At 35.1% G+C, this 19,739-nt stretch overlaps 1 protein-coding gene across 13 annotated transcripts in view; it reads right to left on the bottom strand.

Moving 5' to 3' along the window:
• CYRIB (CYFIP related Rac1 interactor B) overlaps positions 1–19,739 on the bottom strand; it is a 196,069-nt gene that overhangs the window by 70,412 nt on the left and 105,918 nt on the right. For all 13 annotated transcript variants that reach the window (XM_072603069.1, XM_072603077.1, XM_072603075.1 and 10 more), the window contains exon 2: positions 2,722–2,761. Coding sequence is in view for 1 of the 13 variants with exons in the window: in XM_072603067.1 (XP_072459168.1) it covers positions 2,722–2,761 (40 nt within the window). In the remaining 12 variants the exon portion in view is untranslated. The remainder of the gene's footprint in view (positions 1–2,721; positions 2,762–19,739) is intronic.

The following is a 19,739-nucleotide window of genomic DNA, read 5'->3' as shown; positions in this document are numbered from 1 at the left end:
GGTAAGTTCACCCCATTCATATTCACAGTTATCATTGTTAAATGTATGTTTCCCTCCATCCTATTTTCTTGCACTTATCATTTCCTCTTTTACCCTGTCCCCTGCTTTAAGTCTGTTTTGCTTCTAACCATAGCCTCTCTTAATCTACCCTCCCTCTTACTTCCATTCTCCCACTCCTTTTTCTTAATCCCTTTCCCTGCTACTTTCCGGCTAGGTAAAATGAGCTAAACTTTTTAAAAAAACAGTGTGTAGCTTTTTTAAAACAAATTCCAAGGAAGAATGTAAAAAGGAGATTTAAAAGTTGCTTTCCTAGAAAAAAGGAGATTTAAGAGTCACTTTCCTACTTTATATTGCACAAACGGGAGATTTCTGCTACAAAATTTAAGACATCTGTTTAAATGTGTGTATTTCTACATACAGCTTTAACTTAAACATATCTATTTTTATTTCCCCAACAAGATCACTAACCTACTTGGCCACTCATTATTCTTTATATCCACCACACTACTTGTGACATAGTGCCATTCCCACAATAGATTACCAATAAGTATTTGTCAACTAAGTAGATACAAACTCTTGCTTGTGTCCTTGAGGAAGGCCTCAGGGACTTCTGAGAATTAATTCTTCTATTGGAAATTTACTTAGAGAATCTAAAGTGTGGACAATGTAAGCTTCATCTTGAATGATTAACAGATTAAATACAACAGAACTATTATACAACTCTAGTCTAATCCATTAGATCAGGAAGTACTTCAATATTAAGAACTTCTGTGGCAAGGTAACTGCAATTAATAAATCCTCAAATTAAAGTTTTTTGAAAACAAAAATGTTTTATAAGGTTGATATCAAAGACGACTTAATGTCGCCGCATACAACTGTTACATACATCCAGCACTGGCTTCTCTACATTAGGATCCCAGAAACAAAAGGTTAATTATGCTTAACTAGAATCATAAAACTTTAAGGTTCGAGGGGACCACTGAGATCACTGTATTAAAGACCCTCATTTTACAAATGAAATTCAAAGAAGATAAGTGGCCCATCTAAGATTATGAAGCTAATTACTATCAAAGAGAAAAGAGATTTCCTAACTATTATTAGTTCAGATAGGTAGGTCTTTCCTACAAGCCTACCTAGAAGGCCTTCCTGAAGAACATACACCAAGACAGTGACAGTGACATTCTATCAAGATAGAAAGATTTCAAACATGTAGTCTTATATCATGTTCGTCATCTGAGAATCAACTTAGTTAAAATTGGAAAAAGCTCTTCATCACAACGTTAGTCAACAAATGAACTATTCTCAGCCATAAACATTAGAAAACCCTCTTCTAACATTTGTACGAGTTGCAATCTGTATGGCAGAGAAGTGACCACACTGATGAGAATGGACCACTCTTTTAAAGAACTTTCTGTATACTAATCAACTAACAAAGGTCTTGTACAACAAGTACAAATCTCAAGTGCGACATATTTGGACAGGTATTAAAATTCTCCTGTTAAAGGTCTACTGTAGTGAACACAGTTTATTATTTACATATTAACGTAACTGGGGAAAATATTCTTTGTTACCAATGCAGCCCTGAAAACAAAATTTCAATAAAGGATGAAAAAATATGAGAGAAAGCTTTAAAGATTTAGACTAGACAATTATTTAGAGCAAAAAGTCAATTAATTTTTATGGCTGCTAGCTAATACTGCTTCAAAATAATAACCCAAGTTATTAAGGGTAAAGTATAAACAATACCCATAATTTTAAAAATTATATTCTGGGAAAAAAAGGCATAAAAGAACAAAAAATAAAAACCAAGAAACTTTCCACCAATCAAATTATTAGACAACATATTAAATATACAGTGCATGACTCCATAGCAGACTGAAGAGAGACTTGTAGTTTGAATAACTATAAGCAAATTAGTCATGGAAAACCAGGTCACTCAGTTGATGCTGGGCTTTGATATACGGTATGAATAAGATGATTAAATTTTTTTAAACGACATCTAAATAGATGCTACATTTGCCATGAATTGGCAAGCAGGGGTTTTAAAAAATTTAACATCCCTAATACACGATGTAAAACTGAGTAAAGTTAAAAAAAAAAAAAGAAGAAGAATCAAAATGGAGTGTAGGCTTTTGGTCAAATGAATGAATTTGAAACATATCTAGAGAGCAATGATTTTTTTTAAAATTGAGAAATAAGTAAACATAGACCCCAAACCACCATCAGGTTAAATTTTAATCAAGACAAAATTATCTGGTCTCTCAATTAAGAGAGAGAGAGAGAGAGAGAGAGAGAGAGAGAGAGAGAGAGAGAGAGAGAGAGTGTGTGTGTGTGTGTGTGTGTGTGTGTGTAGATACACACATACATATCATCTCTCCAAAGGGAAAAGCAGAACTTTAAAAAGTATAAAACTTGGGTTTCTCTTCACAAAAAGAGTGCTGAAATTATTTCAGTTATCAAGAAAAACATTCTTCCCTTCCACTTCTAAAGAAAGCAGAGCAAAAAATAAAAGTTGTAATAAATTTAGTTTCATTACTCTATTTCCTATTTTAAAAGCTAACCATTCAAAAAAGCTGGTTCTCTATAAGTAGCGTCTTTAGTAAGTTCTAAATTAGTTAAGAGTGAAAATTTTCCTTTAAATTATAATTAGGTAATACTTTTTTGATTACATTAATTTTGATATACATTTCAATAATAATATACCCACAAAGATTTACTTACCTATAGCCAGTGCTGGTGTTTCTGTTCTTGTCCCTTTTATCTGTTGTTTAAAAAAAAGAAAGAAAAGGAAAATTCTGAAATATTACTTGGCTTCTATAAAAACTTTGGGAAAAGACAACTTTGAAAAAATAAAACTAATTCTGCCTTAAAAACTATATGTATACATCTTGTACCAAATTTTAAATTCCTTGTTTTGTAACATTCACAATTAATTGACCAATCCTCACAGAAGACAGAAACTTTACAGAAAATGACAGTTAAAGGCAAGACCCAGTTCAGTTATATAAAAATGAACAAATAACAGCTATCATACCACACTGTTTCAACACACTTCTATAGGATAACCAGATGAAAACAAAATGAGAAAAGTTAAATTGAATACATTATTCATTACGAAACCATCAGGTCCAATATTCTTGAAGGTATGTTTGAAAGTTGCAAAAATCTGGTATTCTTCTAAGGTTCAATATAAATCTTTTATACTGCCACCCAAATGTTTGATGTCATTAAACAAGCTTCTACAATTAAAAAAAAAAGTCATAAGCACTTTGTCAAAGATTTGGACATTTCAATTTGGTTTGAGAAGCCAAATTTAACTAAAGAAATGTATGTCAAATACAAAAATTTAACGGTATGTTCACACTATTTTAAGTCTTAAAATGTTATCAGTAAAGGTTTCATAACAAACTTAACCTAACATCTCAGTTAGAAGCTATAGCAATATCACTTTAATAACAGTCCAACTATATTTTAAAATGTTATATCTATATATTCTCTCTGAAATTACTTTATTTTTCTTACTCTAACACCATTAACGAAACCTACACTTCACTGTGGCGCACAAGTAGCTCTGATTTCTCAATGATTATCCTAAAACAGTACAAGTTCTGGTAGGTCCAATCAAGCTGAAAAGTCTTTTGAGTAAGGGTTCAGTAGCACAATGTGTCGTTTATTTAAGTATCAGCCTACCTAGTTAAGTTTGGAAAGGCTAAACACCAGAAGAATGGCTACCATTTCTTTGCACAGAGCAAGTCATGAATACTGGCAAAAAATCTGTATCAAAAGAGGGTAAGTCCACAACCAAGAAACCGATTTGCTTATTCTAATTTATGTTTTACTATATAACCCACTAGTTCAGGGGGTTAATATTTTTTACATATAATTTCTCTCATTGTCCTCATCAGGCAACTCAAAATGTCAATCATTCAACCTATCACTCTTTTACTTCAGCTTTTAAATTTAAGTTCAATTCAATTACGCATTGTCAACATTATTCACATGACAGAATTATTTCATGATACAGTACTATATTATAAAATACCAGTACAATCTAACAGAATGCAATGCTGAACTGCTACAGGTCTCTAATTTATGAAGACTCAACTTTCAAACAATTTACACAAAAAATCAAAACCTGACATCAAATCTATGGTAGCTTTCCCCCAATTCAGAATAACCTGGAGTTTGATCAACTTTTAAAAGCTGCTTTCTCTTAGGCAGAAGTTCCCTGTATATACCCTATACCTCAATAAGAAAATGGCTCCCTGCTGGGGGAAAATCTATAGCTAAGATGAGAGAAACTATTCCTGGCATCTTTAGGTGGTATTCAGTAAAGTATTTTCCCCATATAAACAATATAAATGGAGATTAGGTGTAGCTGAAATATTATCAGTAGTACTAAATATCAGGTGCATTATGACAACACACTTCTTTCTATGGGTTAGCTAGGAATTTACCCTGCCAAGGAGAAATTATGCTTGAGAACACATTACAGTAAAGAAAAACTCTAAAATAAGTTAATCTGCATAATCTATTTTTCACCATTGACATTTCTACCTCCCTCCAGTCATCACTCTACATAATCACAAAATATTGTGCACTTGTAAAATTTTTAATTCGAAGTACGTGTTTCATTACCCTAATTAGACTATAAACTCCTTGAAGGCAATTACTTTTTCTTATCTAAAATTATTTGTCATAGTGCTCTTTGTAAGTGAATAATAGGGAGAGGGGTACTGGAGGGAAGAAATGATATATGTGCTTTGCACTTAAATGCAAACTCACTGTTATCTTAGGTTTAATAAAACCACAGTTCACAACAAGGGAGATGAGAGTGCCACTATTCTCTACTCCATTAAGTCCACATTTGGAATACTGTGTTCAGTTTGGGGTATAACATGAAAACATCATAGCTACCTTCAAATAACTGGACCATGGATTTAAAGCTAAAAGGACCCAGAGGAGACATTAAGACTTGTCCTGCTTGATCCCTGAAGAAGAATGAGCAACAAAGGATATCTTATATCTTATATATCTTATACTTTGTGAAGATTCAAATCCATTCAATTCAATTCAACAAACAAATTCTTAAACACATGCTACGTTTCAAGCACTGTGCTTAAATGCTGGTGATACAATAAAAGGCAAAAACCTGGCCCCTGCCCAGAAAACATGCTGACCACTATGTACACACAAGATGGATGCGTGCATGCGCACGCACACGCGCGCACACACACAATTCTAAAAGGGAAGACACTAGCGCACTAAGCAGGACCAGGAAAGAGTTCTTCCTGATGTCAAGATAAGAAGATAAAGCATTCTAGGACTTGGGAACAGCCAGTTAAAAATCACCCAGTTGGAAAATGAAACGTCTTGGGTGAGGAACGGCAAAGAGATCAGCATCACTTGATTGCCGAGTACATGGAGGGTAGTAAAGCGTAAGAAGACAGGGAAGGTAGGAAAGGGCCAGGTTACATAAGGGGTTTTAAAAACCAAACAGAAGATTTTGTATTTTCTCCTAATGGATAAAATAGAAAAGGAAGCTCCTGGAATCTACTGAATATGGGGAATGGCATGGTCAGATCTGTACTTTACAAACATCAATTTGACAGCAAGTGTAAGATGAATTGGGGTGGGGAGCCAATCAACAAGCAATCTATTGCAATAGTTCTGGCACAAAATGATGAGGGTCTTCACCTAAGTACTGAAAGTACCAGAGGAGAGAAGTGGGCATATGTGAGAGATGCTGTAAAAGTAGAATCAATAGGACTTGGCAATACATTGGGTAGAGGAGATCAGAGTGAGAGGTTGAGTATGTATGACAGCTACATTGTGAACCTAGTGGGAGAATACAGTTTAAAAAAAATGAAAAGGAGACTGAAACACCAATTGGAGATGACTTTCTCAAGGAGTGCAGCCATGAAAGGAAGGGGCAAAATAGGATAATAGCTATCAGGGATGAACAGATCAAGTGAGAGTTTCTTAGAAATGAGACAGATTTGGGTATGTTTGCTGGCAGCAAGATAGCAGCCAGTAGACAGGGAAAGACTGAAGATTAGTGGAAAGGAGAGATAATAGAGGGGGTAATCTGCTGGAAAAGACAGAATGGAATAGGATCACTTGCACATGGCAAAGCAAAGTCCACCTCTTCATGTGAGAGAAGGGTGAAAGAAGAGATAGCGAGAAAGGGCATCTGACTGATACAAGGTGAGGAGAGAGGATATATAGTTCATGGCTTCAGTTTTTCCAGGGAAGTACCTCAATGGGAGTCTTAGCTGAGAGAATAGAGGAGCCAATAGAGAGTTTGAGGAGGAATGAAAAGTTTTGGAAAAGCTGCAGTGGTATATCCTGAGGTACCTCTCACCTAATGGGAAAATACTGACAATCAATACTGACAATCAACTAACTCCTGTGCATCAAAATAATACCCCAAATCCCTAATTTGAAAAACAAAGGAAATTCTAAATGTAAACTGAACATCTTTGTATCATTTGTCCAGCCACATCCCTTACCCTGCTTTTTCTCAGACAAATCAATCCTGATGCTTACTTATATGCCATCTTATATTCTAACTGGTTCTAACTTTGTTCTTCAGGAACAATTCTTTTGTTTCTAACAAAAAGGGAAACTGAAGGAAAAAAATTTAGGATTGTTCAAGTCTGCTTTACTTTGTCACTATTTTAATAAAAGGGAGTAGAGAGGGAAAAATATAAAAGACTTAAAAATAGCAAACCAGGAACCAGATACTCGAATAATATGCAATAAACCTCTTTAAAATTAAGTTATTTGGGAGCAAGTTATTATAATAAATAGACTATGTAGAATGTACTAACATGTTTTATTTCACACCATTCAAAATCATTATCACATTAAAATGAAAACAGAAAAGGAAATAAAAACAACAATCATCTTATGGTTCCACATTTATAGTCCATCAGAAGCTGTATGATCATGTTTAGTTCAGGTCCTCATTATGTCACTCCTAGGTTTGTGAAATAAGCCTCTTGCATTTTCTCCTTAGCTTCAACCTTCCTACATGTTGTATCTTAAAGACTACTTTCTACATTAAACTTTCTTGACTATCATATTTATCTTATCATTCCCTTCACTAGAAAATGTCTAATACCTCCTTACACCTGACACCCTTTACCTATTAAAAGTCAGCAACCATATCCATTCTTCTCCCCTCCTGCAAATCTCTTCTACAAGTTAAATAGTACTAGTGCCTTCAACCTCCAAGTACAAAATACTTTCAGTTACCACCCACCCCACTCCTCTTCTAAACAGCTCCAGGCTACTAAGGTTCAATCCAGAGCTGAACCAAACAATTCAAATGCAGTTTGTTTGCCTGGAGCACATTAGTGGACAGTCCTAAGGATAAAAAGGAAGTACTATACATAGATTAAAGATTTAAAGGTGGAAAGGGACTTTAAAGCCATCAAATTCAATCACCTCATTTGATAGATAAAGAAACTAAGAACAAAAGAGGTTAAAATTCTTTGCCCAGGGTCACGCTGCTAGTGTAGGGAATAATTTGAGTCCAGTTCTTTCTGACCCCAAGACCAGGGATCAATCTATTGAACCAACCTGCCTCTATGAGACGTTCTATTGGATATTCTGAAGTTAAACCTTAAGAGACACAAAAGATTAGTGGAAAGAACACTGAATTTGGAATAAGTAAGATGTGAATTCAAATTCTAGTTGTGCTTATCAACATTTGCTTGAACCTGGGCAAATTATTTCTCATCTGCAAAATGTAGGGATTAGATTAGATGTTTTCTAAAGGTCCCTGTTGTGGCTGAGTGAAATCAGGTTAAGTGAAGACCCCCTCAGGCATGAATTCTCCAAAACCCCCACTCTTCCTGCCAAAGCTAAAATAAGTATCTGCCTTAGGCAAATAAAATGCTCCTGGATGGTCACTGGACCTGGTGTACCCCCCACCACCTTTCACTTCCCCTTCACCACCTCCTTATACCACATCAGCACTTTTCCCTTAAGTTCCATATTTGGTAACAAAAATCCTCATTGGTGAGCAACGATCTTTTTCATGTTCTTTGTGTTCTGCCTCTGGGGTAAATTCCCAGGCTTAGACTGCACACCTGGATTCCCAGTCAATGGGAAGAGAGGCTAATAGTATTCCACCTTAGGGACTATATAATGTTGTCCTCCGATCTGCTCAGATGCACTCCCTTACTGACACCATCCATGGTGCTGTGGAAGTGCCCCTTCTCAAGAGACTGTAATAAACTCCTTTTTGCCTTCTATCTTGAGAAGCCTCTGAGTTTAATTTGAGTAAGGGTTGCTGTACCCCACACATCGCTAACTTTTATGATTATATTTGGTAATTAACTGGCTATAAGGAAGAAAGGGAGTGATCAATTTAGCATTAAATTGTAAATTCCATGATGGTAGAAGCCTCAGTGTTATCTATGTTTTGTATCTTTCCCACAGAACAGAAGGGGTTCTGGGCACACAATAGGGATTTAAATGTTTGAGGAATGAACTCATTCTAAATTTTTAGCTTGTAATAAAGCGGCTCCAATGACAAAAATGAAATAATGTATATAAAACACTCTTCATGCCTATACTCTCCTAAGAGAGCAATACAAACAGATGTGTTAAAGGTCAAAAAAAAGTGAGGCATAGAGAACTCCCACAAACAGAGAGCAAGACAAAGGATGAAGGGTTAAAAGAAAGACTATTTTTACGAAGCAGAAACAAAAGACGATCGAGGGGAATGAGGTCAAAGTAGAGGCAGTCAAATTCAGTAGAGTTCAAGAACGAGAATTTTAAAAAGGCTACTAGATTTGACTACTAGGAGGTTTCTGCAAAAGAAAAGTTTCAGGGGGGAGGGGAGTTAGACTAAAGTGGATAACAATCAACAGAAAGAAGGATGAGGAAGCACTTGAAGAATGGATTCTTCTGAATGTAGTTCAAGGTCAGATATGTACTGAAAATTATAGCTATTAAGATAGCATGAAGGGAAAATAGTTATTCAAATAAAGACTCTTAAAAGGTGATGCTGATTTTTAGGTGTCTTATAGCACCCTTTTCCCCTAAGTTTTGACAAGGGATAGAGACTATAAGTACAGTTCAATGAAGAGTTTGGTAGCGAAAGAAAGAAGAAAAACAGGTCAATAACTATAAAAGGCTGCAAGATTGACAGTTTTCCAAATATGACAGACCTTAACAAAGTTAAAGGCAATAGAGATTAAGGTATTAAAGAAGTAAAAAACAAAGATATTAAGGAGGGAGTACTAGAGCAAGGACACTGAGGAGTCAGAAAAGATGGCATCCAGGGCACTGGTGGGGGTGGATTCAGTTTAGTTAAGAGAGATACTTTCCCCTCTGAGACTAGAAGGAAAGATGAAAGCATGGATATAGAGACTAAAATGAACTAGTCTTTTTAGTTAAAATTAAAGATCTCAAAAAAAAAAAAATCTAAGGGCATTTAATTAACATACTTAGCCTATCTCAGAAAATATTGCTATGCTAACAAAAAAATAATTCCCTATGTAAAATACGTTGTTCTCAATGATAAGAAGAAAAGATGCCACTAAGATTAATTTTCCAACAACCGTTTTCATTTTTTCAGACTTCTGGGCACTCTGGTGTCCCAAAGCAAGTCAACAAGAATTTATTAAGTACTTACTACATAACAGGGATTATATATTGGGTGCTTATCCCACAGATAAGACAAGTAATCAAATGTGTACTTTTATACGCACAGCTTAGATTTTTCTTTATTTATTTATCAAGAAGTCTTATAATGGTAAATCAATTCCAGAAGAGGTCATCCACTAATAATCCAACCTTGGAAGTGGAGCTAGAATAACTTTGGGAGGCGGTGATTATGATTTCCCTCTCCTATTTTTTAAGTTCCATTTCAAGAAAAACAAATTTTTTTTTCTATCAGACAGGACAGCAATAGCGCTTTTTTTTAAAACTCCCCTCCCCCTCAATATTAAAGCCAAACTATTTTTAATAAATCTATATGAGGAGCAACAGGATACACCAATGAGACATTTTCCAGGAGTGGTTCAACTGCAATGTGTCACTGAATCTCCAATGTGTGTATCATTATCCTTACAGTACGAAGGTAACAGCTATTATCACACAAGGACTACCCAAGGACTTTAAAAAAGATTTCACTTTACCCTTGAAAATTACTATTTCCCATTTCATAACTGGAGAAATTTAAAGAGGCCTAACTTAAAAAGAAAAAGCTCTGAGGAAAGTAAAACCTGGATTAGATATACAATAAATACAGTAAGTTTTTTTAAAAACACACTAAAAAGCAGAGGAACTCAGATTAACTATAATGAGTAATCTTGGTTTCATAGAAAAGGATGAAACATATTTCTCTCATCTATATAGAGAAATAGGTAACTAAAATAAGTGAAATACAACATGCACTGTGAGATGAGGTGCTTTATCTGCAAAGTTTTGCTTAAATGTTTTCTTCAATACAAGTGAAGGCCCACCAGGGAGAAGAAGCCCAGGAAATAACCCATGAAAAACAACAACAAGAAGCATTTATGAAATGTTTACTGTAGACCAGGGACACAAAAACAAAACTGAAACAGTCCTTGCACTCAAGTTCCCTTCCCTCAGTGGGAAAAACAACATATTTACACAAGGCACAAAAAAAGGAGAAATGAAGTACTCTTAAGAAGACAATAGTAGATGAATGTACAAGGAATTCCAAGAGCCAGATGAGCAGGGAAAGTATGAAAAAGGCAGCATCAACACAGAGACAAGAGAAGGAACATTTTATGGCAGAAACAGTAGGCCAATGTGACTGGACAACAGAGCATGTAAAGGAGAATGTAGTATAAGAAAATTGAGAGTTTAGGGAGAGATGGAATGGTCAAAGATTATGACTAAATAAAGGGTTTTTGAGTTCTCATTCATGGAAATGCAACACTTATGAGCGACTGAAAGAGCAAGACTATAGCTGAGATGGAGTGGAAAAGTAGAGTGATAACAGTTGAGTAGATCAGAAGGGGAAAGCAACAAATCTTGGAAGGGATGTGGGAAAACTGGAACATTAATTCACTGTTAGTAGAACTGTGAATTGATCCAACAATTTTGGAGTACAACCTGGAATTATCCCCAAAGAGTTACAAAACAATGTATACTCTTTGACCCAGCAATAACACTATTAGGTCTGATTCCCACGGTGATCAGGGGAAAAGGAAAAGAATTTTTATGTTCTAAAATATTTATAGCAGCTTTCTTTGTAGTAGCAAAGAACTGCAAATTGAAAGGCTGCCCCTCAATTGGGGAATGGCTAAACAATTGATGGTATATGATTGTGACGGAATACTACTGTGTCATAAGAAATAATGAGCTGGTTGATTTTAGAAAAACATGGAAAGACTAGCATGAAATAATGAGAAGCAAAATGAGCAGAACCAAGGGAATGTTGTACACGGTTACAGCAATACTATTCTAAGAACAACATTGAACTAAGTCATTTTGAGTATTATAAATACTCAAATCAACTACAAAAGACCTACGAAAGAAGATGCTACCCACATTTTTATGTATAATGATAGCTTTCTCTAGGTCGATGTGGGGAGGAAAGGAGAAAAAAAAGTTAAATGTGCACAGCTAAAAACAAAAAGAAGCACAGAAAAGCAGAGTATCTTTGAAAATGACGTTGTATTTATTATACAGTTTAAAAAAAAAGTAGACGGTATGAAATGAAAATTCATGGTTTTATATTGAATCCTCTTTTTATATTGTGCTTTGAACATGAAAATGTTTTCTTCTTTGTCATTTTATACCTAAGTTCAAAATGAATTTTTAAAAAGCACTGCTTAAAAAAAAAGAATGAAGCAGATTGAAGACTTGGGACATTAAGTTATTTGAAAGAATAACGAGAAAAGGCTGGAAAGGCAGTTTTGAGCCAGACTATGAAGTGCTTCAAATGCCAGGATGAGGTAACTGCAGTCTACCTGAAAGTCCACAGGGCTTTTAACCACTGGAGTAACATGGTTAGACCCCTACCTTCAATTATTTTGGTAGCTGTTCAGATGATGGACTGGAGAGAGAAGAGACTGAAAGCAAGAAGCACAATGACAACATTATTACAATCATGCAAGCAATTAGTGACAAGGGCCTGGACTAGGTTAATAACTATGGATGAATGTGACTGAAATTATGAAGATAAAATCAAAAGATTTGGCAACTAACTGAATAGAAGGGAGTGAGAAAGAAGGAAGAGCCAAAGATCATCGGAAGAATGGGAGTTCTCTCAACAGAAAAAGAAAAATATGGCACTTGGGCAAGTTTTATGTAGCAGATGCTCATATTCTTACAGATAAGGATAATGAGGTCTGGTGGTAAGTGATTTTTCCTTAGGTCACACACCACCACAGGCAAGACAGAATCCAGATCTTTTAAAACTGCCTCTCGTTCTTTCATACTGCTCTTCTGAAGACCCCCAAAGTAACTTTAAAATAAAAGGTAATGCTATACCCATATTTATAGCAAAGGGACAGCTAATTCATGCACCAATTATAAATGAATAAAATACGAAGTAGAACAAATAGGCTAAGATTATAGCATAACTGAGTAGACTTGGAAATGGTTACATGGCCTAACAAAGATCATAGTTTATTAATGGTATAAATGCCAATCTGGAAGAAGGTCTCCAGTGAATCATCTCAGGGATTCATGGCTAGAGTTATTTAAATTTATCAATGAGCTGAAGGTACAAATGATATGCTTAACAAATCTGTAAAGGATACATAGTTGGGAGCAAAGTTAAGATCTAAACTCCTAAAATAGCTTGAAAACTAAAAACACTGAACTGAAAGAAAACTGCACTAAATATATCAGGGCAGAATTTAACAGGGCTAAATAAAAGTCTTACACTTAGACTTAAATTCTAAGAGACAAGACATAGCCTAGACAGTTGGTTATTTTTAAAAGATCAGTGTTTTAGTGGATTGTATCCTTAATGCTATGGAGAAAGTGTGATATGAAAGGTAATGCAACTTTAGGCTATATTAAAATAAGCAGAGAGTAGGGCAGTGATTTGTGATTTTTAAAAAAACTGCTTTGCTCACAGTACAGTGTTCTTTTCTTTGAGAAATCACAGTATATTGAACATATAGTTGGCAACACTCAGGGAGTAGGAAGCCAAATATGTGTGGTTTCTCTTCAATAAAGGCAATCATTTTTGTTGAGCTGTTTGTAAGTTCAAAGTCTAATGTAATAATAGACAAGTTTTATTCTGTGAATATTATCTTTACTGTTGTATGCTACATAAGTAAAATTCAAATTAAAATTATTTATAAATTTTTATCTGCCAAAAAAGAAAATCCAAAGCTTCACAGCATACCTAAAGAAACACAAATGTACTATATAGGTACATGCTTTGAGAAATATTTAGGAATAGGAAGAAAAATTGAACTTGCTCAATTTGGCCTTAGAGGACAAAATTAGGGGCATGGCATGGAAGCTTTAGAGGAAAATCAGAATTAATGTAAGGAAAAATTTCCTAACAGTCTGTTGAAAAAAAAAATAAAAAGAATGAGCTGCCCCAAGTTGTCCCTCACTGGAAGTCCTTTAAAGCAAAGGATGGTTACTTTTCAGGAATATCATACAGAAGGATTTTATTCAAATAAAGCTGTACTAGATAGACAGTCCCTAAGGTTATTTCTAACTCTAAGATTGTATGATTCTATGACAACAAGAACTTTCAAATAGGAAATGTTAGCCCAGTCCAAATGGCTCTCTCATAACTTATACAAACATTAAATGTTTAAAAAAACAAAGGCAACTCTCTAAAACCACATGTTGCTGAACAGTTGCCTCCTTGCATTCGTAGAGGGAGTTTCCTAACTGTAATTATAACAGTAGTTGATAAAGTCTTAGATTATATGAAAAGGAGGACACTAGGTGATAAAGTGGACAGAGCACTAGACATGGAGTAAGAAAACTGAGTTCAAATCCTGTCTCAGGCACTTAGAAGCGTGTACAAGGGCACCCTACAAGTCTTTGATCTATCATTTCTTAAATCTGAACCATGATTTTCTAGTATACCTTTTGTGATCTTGGCACCTACTGAAAACAATGAGAATTAATATATATATGATTTTCATAATATTATTTTCATGGTAGTCTTTGCTTATGTTACTCATAATTAACATTGTAAGAAAAGAGTACTATATCCCATGACATGTGCCTTAGTGTCCATGAAACAGTAGTAGTGGTAGTAGTAGTACTAGCAGTAGCAGTACATGACGGAGCTTGTTCTTCCAAATGAAAATGTAACATAAAAGCAAAGAACTATGCTGTCTTTCATCTCTGCAAGCCCAGTACTCTGTACAAAGCAGGTATTTGATAATATGTGCCTAACCCATTATTTAAAATTTATGAGAAATTTAATAGCCATAAAGAGTACAAGAAATAAAGTTGTAGGTAAAACTTTATTTAACAAAACAGAACCAATTTTAAAAGCACGTCTGCTCTTTGTCCCTATCAAAGTCCATCTGAAATTTTATTACCTTTGTCTTCCTGATGGGGGGTTTGGAGGGTTGGGAGAAGGGATAAGCTGTGGATACACAAACAATGTCAAAGTATATAACAGCTCAATTCTGCTAAATTTACTTTTCATTACTTATATTCTATCTATATTTTCCTGGATGCCTGCTTTATTACTTTAGAGTACCATAACACTCCATTAACATACCATGAATTAAATTTCATTAAACCCATGAAACTTTTGAGTACAGTCACTCTTGTAGTTAATCTAATGCAACCTAACTGAATTCAGGAATCCTTTCTATAATACACATAATTATCTAGTTCTACGAAAATACCTTTCTAGTCATGATGTAGCAGGAAGCTCATTCTATTACTGGACAACGCTAGTTTTATAAAATTCTTTATGCTAAACAAAATCATTTTTTTTCTAATACTAAGACAGATATGACTCTAGAAAGACTATTGCACTTGGAATCAAAATACTTGGGTTCAAATAAACAAATGGTCAAAGAATATGAACAAATGTTTTGTTCTGTGTTTTTAAAAGGCAAATTTATCAATAATCACCTGAAGAAAGCTAGCATCACTAATAATGATAAAAGTATAAATTAAAACTGAGGTATCTCTTCAGATCCATCCATTTTTGTAATTTGTAATACATTCAGAGTTGGATGGGACTCTCAGGAGTCACTTAATTCAATCTCTTCAGCTCATAGTTGGAAAAAGTGAGTCCCCAGAAGTGACTTGTCCAAAGTCAGAGCGGTAATGAGATCAAGCAAGCACAAAGGTGCTGAAAGATGGTGAAACTCACTAGTGGAGTTGCCATGGAAAGAAACACTGCTAGCAGAGATTTAAATTAATTCAACAAACTCTGGGGAAATCTGGAATTATGCAAAAAAAGTTTAATAAATGTCACACAAGCTGATCCAGAAATTCCTCTACTTGGATTATATCAAAAGGAGGTTACTGAAGCAAAGTAAAGATGCATGAACAAAAAATGTTCACAGAAGCAATTTTTGTGATAACAAATGCTAGAAACAAAATATTTGCTCAAACACTGAGGAATAGTGAGACAAATAATGGTATATTATAATGGAATGAACACTGTGTCATAAAGCATGACAAATACAAGAATTTTGAGGCATATGATAAAACTTACAGGAAATGATAGGCAGCAAGAAGAGCAAAACCAAATGAACTGTGACTATATATACAATACACACAGTGACTACAATCATGTACATTAAGAAGAGGTAGAAATAAAACAAATATCTAATCAATTACAATAGTCAATGTTAATATGTTAGTATCATTTTGTCAAACTGTCAGTTTAAAGGACATAGCGTTCCTTTCTGTTAACAACTGGCTAACTTTTTCAGGGAATGTACTTTATAAGGGTATTTGAGGTTTTGTTGATAAGCGCCAATGTCAAAACAAAATTTCTCCATACATTTAGTATTTTAAAGACCTGGATGTGTGACCTGGGGCAAATACTGCAAATTCCAGCACAAGCCCTTTTGTTCTAATTGTCAGAGACTCAGTTTCTTCCTCTACCCTATCTCAGAATTATAAGCAAAGGGCTTTGAAATTCTAAAAGGTTATATAAAAGATATTATTGTTTATATTCCAGCCATGGTCCCCTGATGTCTACTTTCTGGATCAACACAAATATTTGAGGACAATTACTGCGACTCACCTAAATCTTTACTCCTCCAGGTTAAATAGTGCCAGTTCTCAGTGGGTGGACAAGTATTTATTAAGCACCAGAACTGTATTAAGTGTTAGGGATACAAAAAAAGGCAAAAGTTCCTGCTCTTACAAAGCTCACAGACTAACAGAATAGACAACATGAGAACAACTACGTAAGATCAAAATATATAGAGGATAACCTGTAGAGAGAACCAAAATGTACAAAGTAGAGAGTTTCATTTCTAAGAAAGTTATTATTGTTTTCTAGGTAAAACAATTTCTCTTTATTTCAGTAGATTCACAGAACTTTCTGCACAGAACATTCTGCTTTTTAGCTCTCCTCTCCTTTAACCAAAACATATTTGGTCATAGATTTTAGGGCTTCCCAAAGATTCCCAAAGTTCATTAATTTCCAACCCCTTGTTTTCCAGATGAGGCAAATGAGATCAAGAGAAGTTAGTCACTTGACCAATCTAGTTATAAAGACAAACCTGAGGCTAGAACCCAGGTCTCCTAACTACTGATCATGATGCTCTTACTATATCACGAAGTTTCTTGAAATCAATGCATTTGCTTCAATTACCTCCTGTGATCTCATAAAATAATTTTGAAATCATGTCTTAACAGGTAAGCTATGTTAGACCTATAAGTCTACTAACTGGTAACATTGACATCTTTAATCTATAAATGTCACTATCATCAACAGTTGAACATTTCTGTCAACACCTAATTTACACTATTAGTTTGGAGAAGTCATCAAGTTCAATCTGAATGTTCCTAATCACAAAATAGATTTTACAAAGTTAATCATTTATTTATAAACATTTACGAACAAGGAGAAATAAACCTAAATAAATTACAAATGAGAAATCTGTCACTAACAAACAAATTTCTTCATCATTATCATCATTATCGATCTGTAAGGGCTTTACATATATTATCTCATTTAATCAATGACTGGAAAGTAGGTAAGGAAACTGAGGCAGAGGCTTTCTCAAAATCATACAACAATTAAATCTAGATAATACAAGTGTGATGGTTTCTTCCCACTCCAGTCCACCTTCTACTCAAAAGCCAAAGTGATCCTCCTAAAGCACAGGTTCAGCCATACCACTCCCTTACTAAATACATTCAAGTGCTCAGAATCAACCTTAAAACACTCTTTTGCAGTCAAAACTGTTTATAACCTGCCACCTCTTATCTTTCCATTCCTATTACTCTTTACTCTCTTCCTCAAACTACAACCCTGGGATGGCTGCCTTATTTCTGACACTCTCACATGACAACTCCATCTCCCAACTCCACACATCTGCAACCGCTCTCTCCCATGCCAGAATGTTCTCCTCACCTCTATTTCCTAGCTTCCCTGGTTTCCTTCAAGTCAGTTCAAATTCCACCTTCTGCAAGAAGTCTTTTCCCAATTATTCCCATTGTTACTACTCTCTAAGACTACCTTCTCTGAGGGGGGGAGGGAATCTTAGTTGTTTGCATGCTATTTCCCCCACTAAAAAGTGAGCTCCTTAGAGCAGTGACAATATTATTTTTGCCTTTATTTACATTCCCAGCACTTAACACACTGCCTGCCATACAATAAATGTGTAATGAATGCTCGCTGATTGACTCAAGAGACTGCCACAAGTTTCATGTGTCTCAAAACTCATATTTCAGACATCTGTAAAGTCTTTCAAGTTAAGGTTCATAGGGTAGAACCCACAAGACACGCGACATTAAATTCTACAGACCCAAAAAATCAAAAGAACATCAAAAGGCTGAGAGATTATATAAATAAAGAGTTGTTGGTTTTTTTAAAGCAACCGCTGAAAAATAGAAAGGATTCATTTTCATTTTTAAAGTTTTAAATCATTAAACCATTATATTTAGCTTAGCCAAATGATGACAAAAAGGAGAAAAATATATAAAATTATTAATCTAGAAACAACTGTGGAAAACCAAATACAGTGGGGAAAAAAGGTTAATGTGAGATGAAAGGTATATAATTAAAATAAAGGCAAGTAAAAATGTTACACAATCAGAACTTCATGACCCATGATAATAAGGAATACAATAACACAAATAGCTAAAATATATAGAGCTTCAAGAACATAATTTTAGCCAAGTTATAACCTTCTTTATCAAGTCTTATATTAAAAAAACTAAATTAACCTTATGCCCCTAACTTGATCCTGGCCAAGTACACTATCTAGGTTTCCTCATCTATTATGTATAAACTGGATAATTTCTGTAAGATGACTTCAAGAGAATGAAATCGATCTAACAGTACTATTCTTGTTAGTCAAGTAATAAACATGTATTAAGCACCTACTATATGCCAGGCAAAGGACAGTCCTTGTCTTCAAGAAGCTCACAGTCTATTGAGGGATATAATAAGCAAACAACTACATACAAACAATCTATTTACAGGAAAAAAATGTAAATAATCAAAGAAGAAAGGCACTGACATTAAAGAGAATCAGAAAAGGCTTCCCATAAAAGGTGAGATTTTATCAGGGCCTTGAAGGAAGCTAAAGAATCCAGGAGAGAGAAGTTGAGAAGCATTCCAAGGATAGGAGATAGTTAATGAAAACACTTGGAGTTTTGAAATCATCTTGTTTGAGAAAAAAGAGGTCAGTGTCATTATATCAAAGAGTACACTGGAAGAGTGTAAGAAGACTAGAAGCAGTTGGTGGGGGAGGAGAGGAAGAAGCGAGGACAGGTTATGAAGGGCTGGATACTAGCAAGGTCCTCCCAGATCCTCTATTTAAGGAGGTTGCCTAGGGCAGCCCCCTCATCATTTCTCACCCAACTACACTACTAGATTTCATAAGTCTCAAAAACTCATCATCCTGTGAGACCACATCACCTCTGAAACTCGGAGAATTCTGAAACTCAGTACTCTGTGCTTCTGAGGCTCTGCCTTCCCCTCTAATTAGAAAGATAAAGTGTGGACTTTGGAGAGCTCCTCCAGATACTCCATGTAAAGAGCATGCCAAAGGCAGCCATTCTCAACATTTCCTTACTTCATTATGCCCCTCCTCCCACCAGAAACCCTTATGCCCCTCTTCCCCTATATTTTATTTTTAATGTACTATATCTCACCCCCATATTCCCCACCCCCATCAGATTGCTAGTTCCTTGAGGACAAAGAATGTCTTTTGCCTTTCTTTTTATCTCCAGCACAGTACCTGGCACATAGTAGCCACTTAATGTTTACAGACTGATCTATTATATTTGATCCCAGTGGTGATAGGGAACTGAATGAGTAGATGGGGTGACATGATCAGACCTAAATTTAGGAAGTTCACTTTGATAGCTGAGTAGAGAATGGTCTAAAGTAGAGAAAGACTTGTGGCAGGGAGACCAATCAATAAGCTACTGCAATAGTCCAGGGCATGCACCAGGAAGAGGCGAATGTCAAAGGAGAGAAAAGAGTACATGCAAGTGATGTTGGGAAGTTAAAATGAATAGGCCTTGGCAATAGAGTAGAAGAAGTAAAGTGTAGTCTTAACGGAACCTAGAGAAAAGACTATCACAGAAAAGAGGGTGGATCA

Source organism: Notamacropus eugenii, chromosome 4 (assembly GCF_028372415.1).
Source record: "Notamacropus eugenii isolate mMacEug1 chromosome 4, mMacEug1.pri_v2, whole genome shotgun sequence".
NCBI lineage: Eukaryota > Metazoa > Chordata > Mammalia > Diprotodontia > Macropodidae > Notamacropus > Notamacropus eugenii.
Note: the sequence above shows the minus strand (reverse complement) of the source record. Positions and strands in the feature narration are given on the sequence as shown.